Raw genomic sequence first — 16636 nt, 5'->3', positions numbered from 1 at the left:
CACATAAGCAAAGGTGCCCTACCTTTTTGATACCATTTAAAAAAAAATTCATGGTGAGTGGAAATGTCAGTGGGAAGTTCCAAGACTTCTGTTTATCTTCAGTCAAACACTGTACAGGCAGCTCAATCACAGACTTCTTTGTGCTATGCTGGCGTTGTCAGCTGTCACATAGAATGTGGTTTTGTGCCTTGCTGCTGGAATTTCTATGCTGATTATACAGTTTTACCTCCTGACAGTCCAGGAGGAAAAAGTTGTTAAAAGACATCGGCCTAGGCAGGGCCTTGTCAGCTGTAGTTTCAGTTCCTGCACCTGGTGTCTTTCAGCATTTCCAGCCCCACAGTAAGGCTTTGGAGGGTTAATGGTCCACTTAACAGAGAGACTTGAGAATACTTTGAGCAAAGCTTGGAATGGGACTCAGCTCTCTGTTTCACAGAACTGCATCTCAGCTACTTGCTACATATCCTTTTGAAAGGAAATCCCAAATTAGGGCCTTCTACAATTCGTGTTGTCACCCTTCTGCAAAAGAACTTCATGAAGCAATTTGACCTTGTTCCTACTTCTGTGTTAGCATCTGATTCATTCGCCCTTAAGTTGGAAATTCATGCTCTTGCAACCAGACATCCATGGTTCATGTCTTACAGATGACCCAAACATGGGTGTGTTTCAGCTGGCCATGATGCTTGTAACCACCAGACCACAATCTACTCCCAGAGCCAAGAATAGCAGCAGGATTTCTGATGTTCAATTTTCAACAAAGCTGTCTCCCTTGCAAGACATTTTGGAGTACTGGCAATGTTGGTAAACAGACAAGACCCAGGAGTGGGCAGGTTGAATTGGAAATGAAAAGACAGAACAAAACCAAAATAGTATTTTTTTAAACATTCTCTAGTCTTGTTTTTAGTGTTTTGGTTTTGTTTTGATTTTTTTTTTTGAGTGACTCACAATTTTTAAATTTGTGGTAGGTTATAGTGTTGCAAAACCTAATATATCTTACCCTTCATCTAAACCTCTCTCCAAAGTTTTCATGCTTATTCAGTCCTTGATCTGTCTTTTGAGATGGCTTCTAAGGACACCAACTGGTAGCAGATGTGATAGTATTTTTTTTATTGTGGACATCTCCTGAAAGTATTTTACCAAAATAACAAAACAGCAACAGCTTTTGGGGGCTACCAAACAGTCTCCAGACAGTCACTTCTTTCGGTCCTTGCCAGCCTAATGTGATTTGAACAGAGAACTGATAAAGAAATGTTGTCAAGCCCAGGCAAGTCATGTTTCTGCTTCTCCATCTGAATCATTTCTTGACTGCCTGTTGAATGCTTGAGAGCAAGTTGGGTGCCTTCCAAAACAAAGCAAAGATAGCCTCCCTGTCCCAGAGAGGTTACCGTGCAAACAGAGACTACCCAGCATGTAACAGCAGCCTTGTGTGCATATGGGAAGCAGTTGATCATATGGACCGTGTAGGCAGGACTTAAAGAAAGATGTGAGGCCATATTAGTTGCCTGTGTGTGCTATTGGCCTGCTGGAGCTCCCAGGGCACAGCTCTGGGCATCCCTTCCTCCCAGGGGCAGGAGGGACGCAGCCCAGGCAGGTCACTGGGCCCACTGGGCACACTGTGCTCATGTGTAATGCTTTAAACTGAGCTTAAAGGGGTTTGCACGGATATCCCACGTGATCCAAGTGACCAAGACTAAATTACCAAGCTTTTCAACAGGAAAGCAGGCTTCTAGATCAAAAATTATAATGTTTCACCATACATAAATTACAGGTTCATTTCTCTACATACTGACAGTTATAAACAACACTATTTTGGCCCTAGGTCAGAGGTATGGCTTTGACCATAATTGCATTCTTTGTAGATAACTTATTTTTGTTTTGGTTACCAGAGCTTTTGCAATGGATCAGGCCCTTGCATTACTGTTTGTGTCCCATGCTCCCAATTTTCTGCTGTGACAGCCACCTCCTGTCACCAACACCACCTGGGTGCTGGGCACAAAGGTGGGGCAGCATGGGTCATCATCAAGGGGAGGGGAGCTCAGCAGAGAAAAGCTCTTGAGTTTTGAGTAGGACCCATGGTGGCAGAGCAGTGAAAAGCCCTGGTGTGGTGGTGTGTAGTGCAAGGTGCTTTGCCCCGCCAAACGAGGAGGAGGAGGAGGAGGAGGAGGAGAAGGAGGAAGCAGTGTTCTTTATCACTTTTGTTTCCCACTGTCCTGCAGTCAGATTTTCTGCTTGTTTTTCACTGTGCCCTTCATGTGTTTTCTATCTCTCCAGAAATCACTGGCTTTGTTTAAAATAGACTTCGAGTGGCTGCCAAGACTTTATCCAGAGAGGGAGAAAAATGCACAGACGCCAAGTTCCTATAGAGTTATCAAAAGCTTTCACTCCCCATCAAGAATACACCAGAAGCCTGGTCTTCTCAAGGAGAGTTCTGAATACCCACTACAGGTCATCCTGCAAGAGCCACCAAAGCACTTCTGCCCAGGAGAGCAATCCTCAGATCCCTGAGGATTGGTGGTATCTCCTAAGATCTGCTTGCAAGTGCTCTCACAAACCTCTCACATCCCTGGGATGCTGGCCTTTCTTTGCAATGTATTGAATCTACATAGAAATATCACATCACAAAGTTAGAGGAAAATGGCTTGAGGATGTTTGACTCAAAAACATTTAAGGGTACCCTGCTCATAAAGCAATAGATTTCATCAAAGCACAACTTTGTGCTGTAGGCTTGCAGCCAAGGAAGATTCACCTTAGGGGGTTTTGCTGGCTGTATTTGCTTTCTCTTTATGTTTTACCACCTTTTTCTAACCCAACCCTAAAGGGATTTCCTGCTCTGTCTCCAAAAGGAGATGCTATTGTTAAATAATTCCCAGCTCAGAGCTTAGCATCTCCTTCTCTCTGCAACAGTTCAAGTCAGCAAGATAAGTGTGTGTAAAATTGAAAACAGGATCAGCTCCTTCATCACCAGGGCAAAAGGTATTGAAATAGAGACAAAAACAGATATTCTTTGCTTTTAGGTAGAGCAGTGTGATGTAACTCTGGCTTTTGGGCTTGTTTCCTAAATTTCTTGATTAGAAAAGCTTACTGAAGATACTTGAGATGGCTGATGGGGAGAGACTTTCCTGACAGAAGCAGCTTTCTGACAGAACGTAAACAATCGCAGAGTAGGCTTCATGAACAGCACTCCTCCCACCAGGAGCGAAAACACACCAGCTCAAAGCCAGCAGCTCTGATGCTTTGGTTGATACAAAAAGCCGTGGTGTATAAAAGATACCAGGAGCAAAGTGTTGTCCTTGCACCCTTTGTTTTCCAAGGGGCAGCAAGGTCTCATTTTGACTAAGGCATGTAATAGCCTCTTGTCACCTGCTCTTTTACCTTGCAAAACTGTATCAGGGAGGGAAAGCTGCCTTGGCTGAAAGAAGTGTGTAGTGGATGCCAGACTTCCTGATGTTTTAAAGGAGGGGGAGACTTACAATTTTAGATGAAGTGAAAAATAATGATCTCCTGTTTCTCCTGTTGCTCATCTCCCTGCTTCCCTTAAAGGCTGTCCTCTGCTCTCTGCTTTGTCACAGGTAGTCTTGGTTTGCTGCAGCTGCTTTTGTTATGTTCTTCCTCTTACTCTTCCTAGGAAAATAACATCAACTCATCACATTTTTTCCTGCATGTTGAAAGAGACTGATACAAGCAAAGTCTTCTGCAAATCCTGGCCGTAGATTAGTGAAAGCCATGTAAGTCTTCCGTGAGGCCTGAGGGAGCTGGATGCTGAGGTCCTTCCTCACCTCACCACCAGCAGTGATGCAGTGTTTTCGGGGAAAAGGGAGTGTCCCTGACTATGCTACCCCTGTATACGGGGGTATCCCTACTGTGATTAAGTCTGCAATTATGGTAAGCAAACAGGGAACTCAATACACAAAATACGAACTTGTTTTGAAAGTCTGGGCAACAACATCTTGATGACTCACTTTATCTCTGTAAAGAATGACTGAAAAATACTTATTTCTCCATAGTATTGTGACAAATCAGAATACTCTAGAAAGCATCTTGGAGGAAATTGCTGCTCCTAGTAATATTGTAAATTAAATATTTGGTTATTCACCTCATTCATGGTGCTAATGCTCCATAGGAAAGGAGTAGTACTTTCACTGCTTTTTTCCTAATACTGTTTTACTGCCACTTCCTATGTATGCAGGGAATGCTCATACAGCCCAAAGCAATCCTGCATTACAAAACATCTTTCCATCTAACCTGGTTCACTGAATCCCAGAAAGCTGAGTTTCCACTGCAGGAATTAGCCTTAGATGTTGTTAAGACACACAGCTACTCCCCAGTTCATAGTGGGGAGGGGGGAAGGAAGGGGGAGACCAAGTAACAGAAAACCCCTGGTGCTGTGAAAAATTGAGTGAGGTGTAAGAGGAAAGAGATACAGCACATGCAGCACCCAAGTAACCAGCAAGAACAAAGGACAAATTCAGCCTTTGCACAGCAAGCAGAAATTTATAAAAAGGCATCAGACCAGGATGCTTCTTGCTTAGTTCTTTTCGAACAGCTCTGAAAATGAAGTGAATTAATAGTTTCCAAACCTAAAAGGTAAGTTTGCAGCAATCAGAAACATGAGAATAAAAAGGGTGGTGAAGCAATATTGAGAAAGAAGATTACATACTGGAAATTGGGCTCTGTGCAAAATCTTTTTTCTGTCTTTTTTTTTTTTAAGTTACTGTAACTATAAGCAAGAAATGTGTGCCAGAGGAAATGAGAATTTAAGAAAATATAGACAGTTTGGCAGGGCCACAAAATGAAAGCTTTAAGGAAAGAACATTTAGAGAACAGAAGGAAATATTAGTGGGAGAAATGATAGCAGCATAAAAATATCACCTTTTGAAAGATATAATTTTGCACCCAACTTTTTAACATCATTTAACATGCATATGGTAAGTTTTATCATATTGATGCTTGGACAGGAAATTGTGAGTGTGTGTTTTTTTAACCTGAAGGGAGAAAAAAGTGCATACAGAAAGGCAGAGAAAGAAGAAAGCATTTCCAGCAACTTAATAGTTAAACTGTTGGAATAGTTACCAGACACTGTTTCTGTAGGAATGATGAAGCTGAGATTTAGAAGACGTTGAAAGAATTGTGATTCTGAATGGCCAAATACACATTAGTGCCCCCACCTTGACACAAATAAACCACAGCTGCCTGGACAGCATAATTCCCTTTTGGCTTGAAACTGTATATGTTATTTAGAAGGCTCTTTGAGAATAGAAGTAGCCCAGTGAGAGATTCATAGAGAAGCCAGGGATCTAAAGCTGACCCAGCAAATAACTGCTTCTTGCTGTCTGTGCTAGAAAACTAAGTCAGTTGGATCCCTAGCAAAGGTAGCTGGAAAGACAGAAAAATAAGCCCTGATCCTTTCCTCTAAGAAGATAACAAAGAGATAGCAGGTGCCTGGAAGCTGTGGCGAAAAACCTCGTTTTTAATCCTTGTGAGCATGGAGCTTGTGCTGCCATGTTTGCCTGGTTGGATGTCAGCAAAGAATGGAATTTGGCTCCTCTTCATTCTGCAGTGTGTAGTTTTTATCTCTCCAATATGTGAAGTCACCAAACCTTTTGACCTGTTTACTGAGTGCTTCCAGAGGCCGTTCATTTCAAAACATTACCACATTACAGGTACGTGGAGTCCTCAGTTCAACCCTTTATAGTAGTTATTTATTACTCTGGTTTGGTCTGTGATTGCTGAAACTACAGTTTTTTCTGCCCCAGCTGGCCCACTGCAGGGCTTCACCCTCTGCCTTTGCCACCCAAAACCCCCTGGTCCTTGTGCAAGAGTAGCTTCAGCAATCCATTCAGCCAGCTGGTCCTGGTTCCACAGCCCTCAGCTTGCACATCCATCTGCAAACAACGTGCTGGCCAGACAGGAGTATCCATGGAAGGCATCACGTACATCATGCCAGAGGTGTGGACATCAAATGTTCCACAAGGCCAAGGATGGAAAGGGCAGCCTGCCTGTGGTTGCTTTTCATGAAACTTCACCAAAAGTTCCTGTGGAGCATACTCAAGAAAAAAGGGGAAGAGCTTGGTGGCGTGGTGGGAATTTTGGATTGCTTTGTACTTGTTCACATACCAGCTTCCAATCATTGATTGAGAAGTCAAAGACTGAACAGCCCTTCTGTCCCAGGACAGTGGTGGAGTTTGTTTAGGCAGGGTCTGTCAGAACTTGCAGTCTACCCATAGTGATGTGAGACTCAGCCTTGGATGGAAAACTGGCCCAAGAAAACTAAATATTTGAGTAGCTAATCTGTGCTGCATTATCAGCACCTGAGATAGGTAATTAAAGCTAGCTCTTGCAGAGCTACAAACTCTCTGGCCTTGCCTTTATGTTGCAGTGTTGGCATCCTCTCAGGTGCCTGAGAATCTTTGCTTCCAGCCTCCCTTTGGAATTACTTAGTGCTAGATGCATCAAATATATGGTGGTGTTTATTTAGTCAAACATAAATATCCCTGTGGATATCGTGGTGGAAACCCTTGATGCAAATCACTGCCATTCATGCTTTGTGATATTATGCTCCAAGATGCTGCATGTGCTGAGACAGGCAGGTCACTGCTTTCCAGAAGGAAGCAACCACAAATGCACTGCACTCGCCATTTGTCCCTTTTGTTTGCCCTTCAGGCTGCCAAGTGCTTTGGTAGCCTCACAACTGCAGGCATCACATGAGCAAATCTTTGGATGTTTGCTCCTGTCAGGCCTGTTGGTTAAATATTTGGGAAAGGTGGCTACAGCGTGCAGGTCACTGAAATGCAGGAAGGGTCCCAAAGTGCTTTACAAATGGTGTTTAACTCATGGTTCATCCCATCTAATGTAAGGGTTTTGTCTGGAATACTTAAATTGAAGCTTTGTCACTTTGGCTTAGTTTCTGTCATCCAGAGAAGCCTTCTAGTTCCCAGCAATTTATAACTGATGGGGTGCTGAAAACCCAGCCCGAAACACCACCTGCATTGTGCATGAAGAGGATGAGGACCAGGAGACACCCATCTTCATCCCACTGGGAATTCTCTTGCTTGCAGAAGCGTGGGTGGAGGAGGGAGGTGGTGTCTCATGGAATACCCAGGGTATGGGCAAACCCCTGTGGCCTTTCTGTTTCACATCCCTGTCAGGTGTGACCTAGGACACAATAGTGTATATTCCTTGAAATAGTGTATATTCCTGGCAGATCTTACAGCTGAAAACTCCCTGGGATGTTGGCTTGCTTAGCCACAGCTGGGAGAGCAAGTTGCTCTTTCACAGAAAGACAGGAAAACCTCTGACTGCAGAGGGAAGGGTCAGAGGTGCTGCCAGTGGAAGCTACAGAGATGAGCCTGGGTCAGGTAAACCCTCTGGCCCCTGCAGGAAGGTTAGGAAAATGAGTCAGGAAGTGAGGAACATGCTCACGTAAGCTGTGGCACCAGTGTACAGAAAGGCTCTGTGATTCACAGGACAAACTACAAACTTTTGGAAACAGGTTCTGGACCTTCTCCTTCTGCCTGAGCCCAGCTCAGAGCTTCTTCTGCAGTGTAGTGGAGCCAAGGTGGGGAAATGCTGGTGACATTCACTACTGTCACCAAGGTCTACATATTGTGCTGTCACTTGTTTTAAGGTGCTGGGGAAGGTCTGCACACTATGTGCTGTATTCAGTGTGTGCTCTGTGAACATTTAAACCATCCTGTGACACAAGCCTGGAGGTTTGGGGCAGGGTGTGCTGGAGATACCACGGTCTCTCGAAAGTTGGACTGGTCCTTGAGGCTTAGGGCAACTGGAGGTACCAGACTTTTTGCCTGGAAAAGGGGAAGAGATAGAAAAGTGAAGGCACAAACAGTGCTGTGGCCATTTAAATCACAGGATTCTTAAATGAATGGATTACAGACCAATACAGCCACCAGGCCCCCTTCTGGTCTTACTGCAGCAGCAGTGCACACCAAGCATGCCTTGCTCAAGAGAAGTGAGTCCTCTGTGCTCTTTTATATGGAGCTTGATGGCTGCTTTGGGAATGCCAGTCCTGGTGGGCACACAAGGGATGCCCTGTGCTTTCTGACCCTACTGGTCTGGCAAAATGCCCAGAGTTTGGCATTGTGTCTGCACATTTGCAGTGAGTGTCTGTGCCTCAGGAGGAATGGAGGTGACTTAACTCCCTTTAGTGCTGTGGTGGCAGTCCATTTTCACCACTCCACTGCTGGTCCAGTGGTATGCTGGGCCACCTAAGCACTGCCTTCATTTTTCAGATACAGTATGAAATTAATCAGCAGACTTACTGCCACATAACTGTGTCCAAGAGTGAGTAAATGAAGCTAAATGGTCCTGTGCAAGAACATTGACTTGCAACATTAAATTAGAGATGTGATATGAAAAACATAAACTCTTGCTATTGGTAACAGAGAAGCTGTATTCTCCAGGACAGATCACTATAGAAGATTTCTTGCATCTTCTGGAAAAAGAAATGTTGGCTGCTGCCAGAAATATGATATGAATAAACAGACTGTGAACAGGTATGGCAGTTCAGGCCCATGAGTGAATGGGCCACAGTGCCAGCGAACGGCTCCCACCCACTGCACTGCCAAACACGCTTCCTCAAGTGAGAACCAAATACCATTGCCTGTGTCACCAAACTCAGAGGTGATAAAGATCAGCTGGCCAAGTGAAAAGCCACGCTTGTTTTGTCCTTCCCCCATCTGCAGCAAACAGCCTGGGCTACTTTCACAGGAGGGCAACAAGCCCCCTGTTCCTCATCACGGCTGCTGGGGTCCCCTTGCCCCCAGGCTGTCTCCTGCCCCATGGCCAGGCTGCCTCCCCTGGGGAGGGGGAAGCTCAGCTGTGTCTAATCTTTGATGCGATACAGCTACAGGCTCAGTTAGCAGGTACCAGCAGTGAAGGTGAATATTAAGAGCTGCTTAGAGGATTGACTTTTCATTAAGATGAATCTATTGTAATTAAGCCTAACAGAGATGTTTGTGCTAATGCTGCATTATTAATTGCTTGAATTCAATCCTTCTTTTTTTTAGAAGTTTTTAAGCACATGAAGTTTCTTTACCTTTTTTTTCTTTCAGTCTTGTATTACTTCTCCTTCTCCCTCTAGAATATATATTGGTGTGCCTTTTCTTCTTTCAATGTCTGTTTTCTCTCAAGACCAATTTTTTTTCTGTTGTGTTTAATTGTTTTTCTCCTGATTTATTATTCCAAGCCCATGCTAGGCAGTCTGTTTATTTATAATTTGGATTATTTTAAAATGGATACAGAGCTCTAGGTCAGTGTTTAAAAATTAACTAAAAAAATACACAAATGAGGCCCAATGGTCAACATAAGATTACACATCCTCTAGCATTCACATGCTACTCCAAATAAACCACTGGGGAATACCAGCCCCCAAAAGCATGGAAAATTCACTAATCTGGACTGAAGTGGGCTGATATAGAACTTACAGATGGGAACCCCTCACGAAAAACACCAGGCCACTCTTCTTAAAATTGAACCAGCAGGTGTTAGTATGAGTCCTTGGGACGAGTGACAGTGATGGTGTGCTATGGCAGAGAAATGCTGGGCTCTGCCCAGCCCAGTACCCACTTCCCAAGAGCTGATCCTCTCACTTCTAGGCATTCTGGGAGAATGCAGCTCCCAGAAGAATAACATGGCCCTCACAATAGTAATCAGAGGACCAGAGCATCCTGAACTTCTACTGCACCTTGCTCCTTCCACCATGGAGGCTGCCAATTCCCAGTGGAAAGGAAAACCCAGGGAAGGTTTGCACAGAGACAGAGCCCACCCATCAGCTCCGCCCGGCAGTGGCACTACCCTACCTGTGGTACCCTGAGGTTGTATCCCTCTCCTCACACTCCATTGCAAAGCTTCTCCAGTAAACAAACGGTGTCAGCCACTGCGTGCACTTGAGAGGCCGCGCTGCCTGTGGAGGAGGAGGAGCAGCCCGGGCTGGCAGGGCAAACGAGCAGTGCAAGCGGCCCCGCTGGCAGAGGCAGAAGGGGCGGCCATGCCGCAGCCAGGCTGGGCCGCAAGTGGCACGGCAGGGAGAGGGCCCAGGCATCGCACCCCCGAAAGGAAACAGTGCCATGGTCAGCTGGCCACATAAACACCATCACCCCCAGCGAACATGGTTTCGGACGCGTGGTGCCATCAGTGCCCTGAGGTCCCTCGTCCCTGCATAAAGAGTGCAGCGCGCTGAGGGGCAGCCTGAGGCAGCCGGGAGGAGGCAGTGCCCTTGCTCATGCCCAGAGAGGCCTCGCTGGCAAGGCCAAAGGGAGAAGCGCTTTGGGCTTTCCCATGCTGGCTTTACAACTGGGCACATTTACTTGGTTTGCACAAAGGTATGAAGCAGTGGCATGGGGTAGCCAGTGCAGTGTGTGCTGCTCATCCCCCTGCAAAGGTGGGGGCATGTCCACCAAAGACAAGAAAACTGGAGATGCAGGAACTAAATCCACCTGCTGTGTCGGTCACAGCTTGGGCTGCTGCTGAAGACACTCGGACCTTTCACAGCGGTGCAGAGGGAGTGGAACCTTCCCGGGGAGGGCTGTACCGTGTGCCCTGGCAGAGCAGGGCCGGTGTGTGGGGATGCTGATGCTGGACACGAAACCAGCACCGCTCCCGCTGCAGCACGAGGGTGATTTAGCTGCTGCCCCAATGAAAACAAGATCGGGCTTTTTAGTGCGGTGTTAACAGCTATGTTAAAATCCTCACACTTTCCAACAAAAGAAAGGCCCTCAGAGAAACCCAAACAAACACTCATACAAGCAACACTGGAAGTTGGCTTGAGTTACAAACACAGGAAATTAAATACAAAACCATGTTACAATAGCATTGAGGATCTGACTTAAAACAAGCCAGACTAGAGCATGCACTGTTCAGATGGCCGTATTTTTCCCTACCCCCACTCCCAGGGGGATTGTCTCTATAAATACACGCATGCATGTAAGTAGTTGTATGTTTGTATATGCACATACATGCATGCACAATTCCTACCACATTGAATAAAGCAGGGAATTAAAGGAATACAGTAGCCTTTTCCTGGACTGAGTTGGCCCAGTATGCGAGTACATGAAGGTGTTTCAGCCAAGACTGCAAATATAGTATATTATGGGGAGAAAGTTTGTTTAGCTTTTTTTTTTCTTCATTCCCAAATAGAGATTCTTGCAAAGATTTGGTTCACAGCACAATTTCACAACAAATGAAGGTGCAACTGAGAACAGTGTGAAGGTAAGAGCAAGAACAAGAATACAAAAGTTCCTTAAACAGGTTTTATTGCTGAAGAAAACATCGTCAGTATCAAGTGCATTATCAGAAGACACGTTTATTCCAAGAGAAATTCACCCCACGGGTTATGCCAGTACAGGAGGATTACCTGGAAAAAATACTCTCCTGACTGACAAAGCTTTAATGGGCTTTACAATTGGTCCTCTTGTGTGCCCCTCGGTATGACAGCCAGCACGCTGCCATCGGGTGCCATTACATGTCCTCAGCAGGAGGCTCTTCTCACCTCCAGTTGCAGCCTCACGCTGCTGGAGGCCAGTGGAAAGGGGAGGGTGGCCTCAGGTTAACATGTCTTGACTTGTCCCTTTCTGTAGGCAAAGCCCTTTCCCTTTGCTGCAAATCCCTATCTCGTGGCCTCAGTCCTAAGGTACACGCTTGTTTTTCTGCTTTTATCTTCAAAACACTCACAAATGTATTTCAAATGAGAACTCTATTATGTTTTCCTTTCCTTTATTACACTTTGCTACAGTTTGTCAATACTGGCTACCGGTGTTATTTGAGGCCACACTTGGAAAAAAAATAAAAGGTCCTTCCCGAGCTCTGCACATTTATCTGAAGTTCTGCATAAGGTCACATGTCTCCTCCAGCAGAAGGTCTTGCAAAGTTAAACAAAGTCCCCTCGCTTGCTCTGTCTGAGTAAATACAGACCATATTGGAGTAAATAAACAGCCAGGCAGTGTCCCAGACAATGGGCCTTGGCGATGAATTAATAAACTCTGCCTCTCGCATTAGTAGAGTGTGACTGGAACTGGCAGGAGGCCCTGGCGGGACTCCAGAAACGATTATTACTAGACAGAGCCAAAGGAGACTTGGCACGGCGCGGAGCCCACAGCTGGAGATTAGGTAACAGAGCCCGCCCGCTCGCTGGGCTGCCAGGGCGTTGGTTACCCTGCCTGAGGAGAGGGTCAGGGCTCTGTTTTTGTAGCTCACATTCATGTAGGGTGCCTATCTCTGAAACTCACGCTGCTCCAATCTGTAATCCATGGCTTTATTCTGCAGGATCAAACTGCCATCCCAGACCCTGGCAACTGACCAAAATGCCTGTCTGGTGAAACTGCAGGGGATGAGCCTGCACCATCCCTGTCCTGTGCAGCACCCAGGGAGTCTGGTACCCGTGGGGAAAAGGGCCTGGTGGCACTGCTCAGCAACACAGCAGGGCAGCGCTGTTCTGGGTGAGGTAGCAAGAATTGCTTCTGTGGAGAGAAGATGTATCTGGGCTTGTCTTCTGAGCTGGGGGTTGACTCCAGAGGCAGGAGGTCTGCTGAGGATGTAAGGCCCTAATGATGGCTTGCTCTGGGGGTTGGCTGAAATGCATAGGGAGCCACTGCTCTTCCTGAGCTAGACAAAATTGTCACCCAGACACACTGATGAAGGAGGGAAGGAGGTGTAAATAGGAAGGTACCTATTCTCTCTGTTCCCACCTCCAAAGAAAAGGTGTCTGTGTTGCTTCATGAGCTGTGGTGTTGCAGCCCCTGAGCTCTCTCCCAAACCCAAAGAACCATTGCCTTGAAGCTTGGAAGCCTGGCAGACACGTTGGATGAGCAACCTCAGGTAGCAGGTTTATCATCTGGGCTACCTCCAGCATGGATGCCCTGCTGGCACAGCTCTTCTGCTTCCAAGAGCTGAGCTACTTTCTGCACCCAGTGTTACCCTGGTCTATTTAGACCTGCTTCTTGGATCTCTGACATGGGGCTGCTCATTGCCATGCACAGACATGCCTGTGTTTGCAACTCACATCCCCACAATCAGCTGTAAACCTGGTAGCAATCCATCAGGTAGGCTTGGCACTTGTGTGCTGCAGTATAGGTGGAGGGGGAAGTGATGCCTGCTCCTGCTGTGAAGCAGTTTGAGAAGTATGAATGCAAAACTCAAACTTTGTCAGTGTCTGCTGATCAAGAGAGGCTGTATGCTAAACCACTCTCATTCATATATCCATGGTGAGAAGATGGTGGTCTGAACTCCATCCCTGAGGGCCCCACACTATTCTGATGACCCTAATTTCAGGAACATCTCTTTTTGGTGCCCATGTCTTTTATATCTCAATGACTGCAGCTCTGAAAATGAAAAAGTAGAAATCAGCCTTTGTGAGAGCCATTAGCATGAATAGAACTACCTGGATTACCTCAGAAATACGCTTCGCCAAATATAAGGTGGTAAGAAAAGTTACCAAAATTAAGATAATTAAGTCTTTATTTCACATATATGCTATGGTAAATGGCATTTTCTTATCCTCATTTACTGCTGAATCTCCAACCTGTCCTGGACTGAATGCCCCCAGAGAAGAACAATAATAGTTCCCAGCTCTGAATACTGCCTTTTGTCATCAGGTTTGAAAGCCTTTCACAAAGGAGAGGAATCTCATTTTCTGTGTATTTCCACAGGGAGAAAAGGGGTCACGCAGGCAGAGCCGGAGCACCGCTGCACTCAATGCCAGCCCGCTGTTGTGCCTCCTTCCCAGGACACGACCGTGCCCTCGGCTGCCACCCCGCTCCGGGGGCTGCAATGCTGCAATGCTGCAATGCTGCAATGCTGCAATGCCCCTTGCGCGGGCACAGACATTGGGTCTGTGCGGGAGGCTGCGAATGCCCCCGGTGTGACTGACTAGCTGGTGCTTGAATCAAACGGAGGAGTTTCCACTGAATGCGGACCAGGGCTAATGTAAAACCGACTCCGCAGCCCTTTGCTCGCTCTCCAAGCTCCTCCTTCCTCAGCAAGCAAGCGGGTTTTTTCTTTCATAACAAAACTTGTAGCGAAGAATTGCTTTCCATTACCTAAAGCGCAGATCTTGTCCTTCTCCTTAAATCACCTTCAGCTTGATGAGCGTGGGCACTCCTTGCTGGTGCCTCTAAACATCGCCTGGAGAGAAAACCTCTGCGGAAAGTGAAATTCAGAAGAGCTAATAAAACATTTTCTGAAGAGTTTGAATCTCTCATTCCAAAGAAAACAAAAAGGTCGGCTGACCTTTCAACCTGACCCTTTTCTCTTTTTTTCTAAGGCATTAAGAAAAACATTCTGCAAACAATGAGTGCTCGTGGTAATTGTCCCTCCCCTGTGCCCCAGTTCTTGCCAAAAGCAACATTTCAATGGCTATGGGGGGTGGAGGTTGAAAGCAAATGAGTGAGCAAGCAAATGCTGTCTTTCACACATCTGTGGCTGGCTACGCCCTGACCACATCCAAGGAGGTTCAAGGTGAGGGAGTCAAGCTCTCAGGCTGCTCCTCACTGAGTTTTACAGTTGCAGTGTCTGAAATATTGCGGTTCAAGTATGGAAATCTGTGTCGGAAGCATTCAGAAAGTCCAGTCAAAGGGTAAGAAAAAGGGTCATGCAGCCTTAAAGTGAAGTATAATTTAGATCAACATCTCTTCCATCAGCACCTTCATGTCACATGCCACATCTACTCATTCCTCAGCCTGTCACAGTCCTTCTAGTGTTAGGGAGAGGCCTGTGTGAAAACAATTTCATGTTAGAAAAGAAAAAAGTGTGGTTTTTATATGAGAAAAGCCTTCTTGTACCATTTATCTCCATTGTTTTCCAGCACTAGGACCTGCAGTGGATCCTGCTGTGACATGTTTCCAGCTGCAAAAGGAATCAAAAGATTTAGGGTTGAGTTCCCTCCTGATTCTGGAACATGTTCCACTGTGCAATCTTTTGTAATATCTCTCTGCAATAAAAGCACTAATGCTCTCCAAGAGGCCTCCCCCTTTCACTTTCCTCATAAGAGGTGATGACAAGCTCCCAGCCCAATTGTCTGCACACATCCTTAACTGCGTGAGCCAGAGATTTAGCTACCTTTCCTGGTTCTGACACTAACCTGCACACTGGTCTGGGGCAAACCATTTAATCCTTACCCCACCCAGGCAAAATGTCTATAGAAATCCCTTCTTACTAGTTCCAGAGCAGAAGCATTAGCACTGCTGGGAGATGGTTTTAAACAGAGGGACTTTCAGCTGCCTTTGGGACTCAGCTGCCAGGAAAGCAGACCTGCCTATGCCAGGGCTCATCTTGCTAATTCTGAGGCAGCTGAATCCATTCTGTAAAAGCACACTGGTAGTGTCAAGGTCCTGCTTTTGAACGTGTTTCTCCAGCTGTAAAATGTGGATAGAAACACTGAGCGAGCTCTGTAAAGGTCTGCTGAGATTTCAGCTATGTTGGCATTCTGCTCTTCAGTGTTAGTAGAACTGGCAAACACAAGGAGAGAGCAGGAGGGTTTCTACTTTTCCTTGAATCGTACACTAAATCTCCACAGCCCTGAGAACAGACCTTGTAATCTCCAACAAGCACACAAATGGGTTGAGGTGCTGGTGTGGGAGGAAAGAGGTCGAGGGGGGTGGTGGTGGGGTTGGGGGGTGTGTGTGTCATGACATGGTAAGTAAACAGTGCATCCAGAATCTCTTTTTTACCCTTCAGATTTACTTCTCCTCTTCAGTAGGGGTTTGTACAGCAAAGTACAGTTTTGTGGCTCTTCTTCAAGACCATTAACTCAATATAAAAATATCAGCACTGTTTTTATTATCTGAAAAAAAAGAGCTCAGAGCTGAGTTTTTGTGAGCAATGCTTGGTTCATTATACAATGACTCAGACTAGGTTTTGTGGTGGAGGATTCAGCTTTTCCTTAGTGGTAGGATCAAGATGTTCTGTTTCCATGATAATCTACCTTTCATCTCTCTCATGTTGCAAAATTCATTTTTACCTTGATCCCACACAAACGTCTTAGTTTCTTGCCTTTGTTATTGTAAATTATTTACTTTAGAAATGCTGAATCATGACACTGAGGTTAGAGAAAATTGCACTTGTATTTAAAGTAAGAATTGTTCCCACATCTTCTGAAGATTCCTGGACTATTATTTTTGTGTGTCCTTACATTTTATGGTTCAAAAAAGTTCAAGTGGCACTCGGCTTGACCCCCCTCAGAGAGGTCCAAACCTGAACTTTTTACCCTGGTGGAGATATTTAATTCTAGCAAATGATGCCTCCCCAGTGCTACGTGGGAGAAACTGTGCTTGTGTATCAGCAGGAGAGCTGCATGCCCAGTGACAGTACTGACTTCCTTCAGGCTTCCTCAAAGCCTGGGTGGCACAGCACCACCCAGGTGGGTCCTCGGGCAGCTGTGTGGGCCTGTTTCTGTGAATGGTGTGGCACCTGAACAAAGGCAGCCTGCAATTCAGAGACGTGCTCCAGAGTTTGTGTGCACACCTGACGCTTACAGTAACACCTTAGGCCTGCAAAGATTGGGCTACAATTCTCCTGAAGAAAAAGATTATCATAGTTCTTGGGTTTCATTTGAACAGAAACAGGGAAAAGGAGCCAGAGCCCCAGCCCCAAGCATGCACTCCAGCCCATCAAGCAGCCTGAAAATACATCA

The 16636-nt window shown here is 45.9% G+C and overlaps 1 protein-coding gene and 1 long non-coding RNA gene across 9 annotated transcripts in view; both read left to right on the top strand.

The window, feature by feature from the left end:
- Window positions 1–2801, top strand: part of BMF (Bcl2 modifying factor) — a 33298-nt gene extending 30497 nt beyond the window's left edge. For all 8 annotated transcript variants that reach the window (XM_064424211.1, XM_064424209.1, XM_064424214.1 and 5 more), the window contains one exon: window positions 2269–2801. In XM_064424211.1, the coding sequence (XP_064280281.1) occupies window positions 2269–2293 (25 nt within the window). In that variant the 3' untranslated portion in view covers window positions 2294–2801. The remainder of the gene's footprint in view (window positions 1–2268) is intronic.
- Window positions 2802–10051: 7250 nt separating this feature from the next.
- Window positions 10052–13708, top strand: LOC135303038 (uncharacterized). Its single transcript, XR_010364577.1, has 3 exons — window positions 10052–10334; window positions 11149–11220; window positions 13656–13708. It is a non-coding gene; the product is annotated as an uncharacterized LOC135303038 (long non-coding RNA).
- Window positions 13709–16636: the final 2928 nt, after the last annotated feature.

The sequence above is a fragment of the Passer domesticus genome, chromosome 6 (genome assembly GCF_036417665.1).
Source record: "Passer domesticus isolate bPasDom1 chromosome 6, bPasDom1.hap1, whole genome shotgun sequence".
NCBI lineage: Eukaryota > Metazoa > Chordata > Aves > Passeriformes > Passeridae > Passer > Passer domesticus.
Note: the sequence above shows the minus strand (reverse complement) of the source record. Positions and strands in the feature narration are given on the sequence as shown.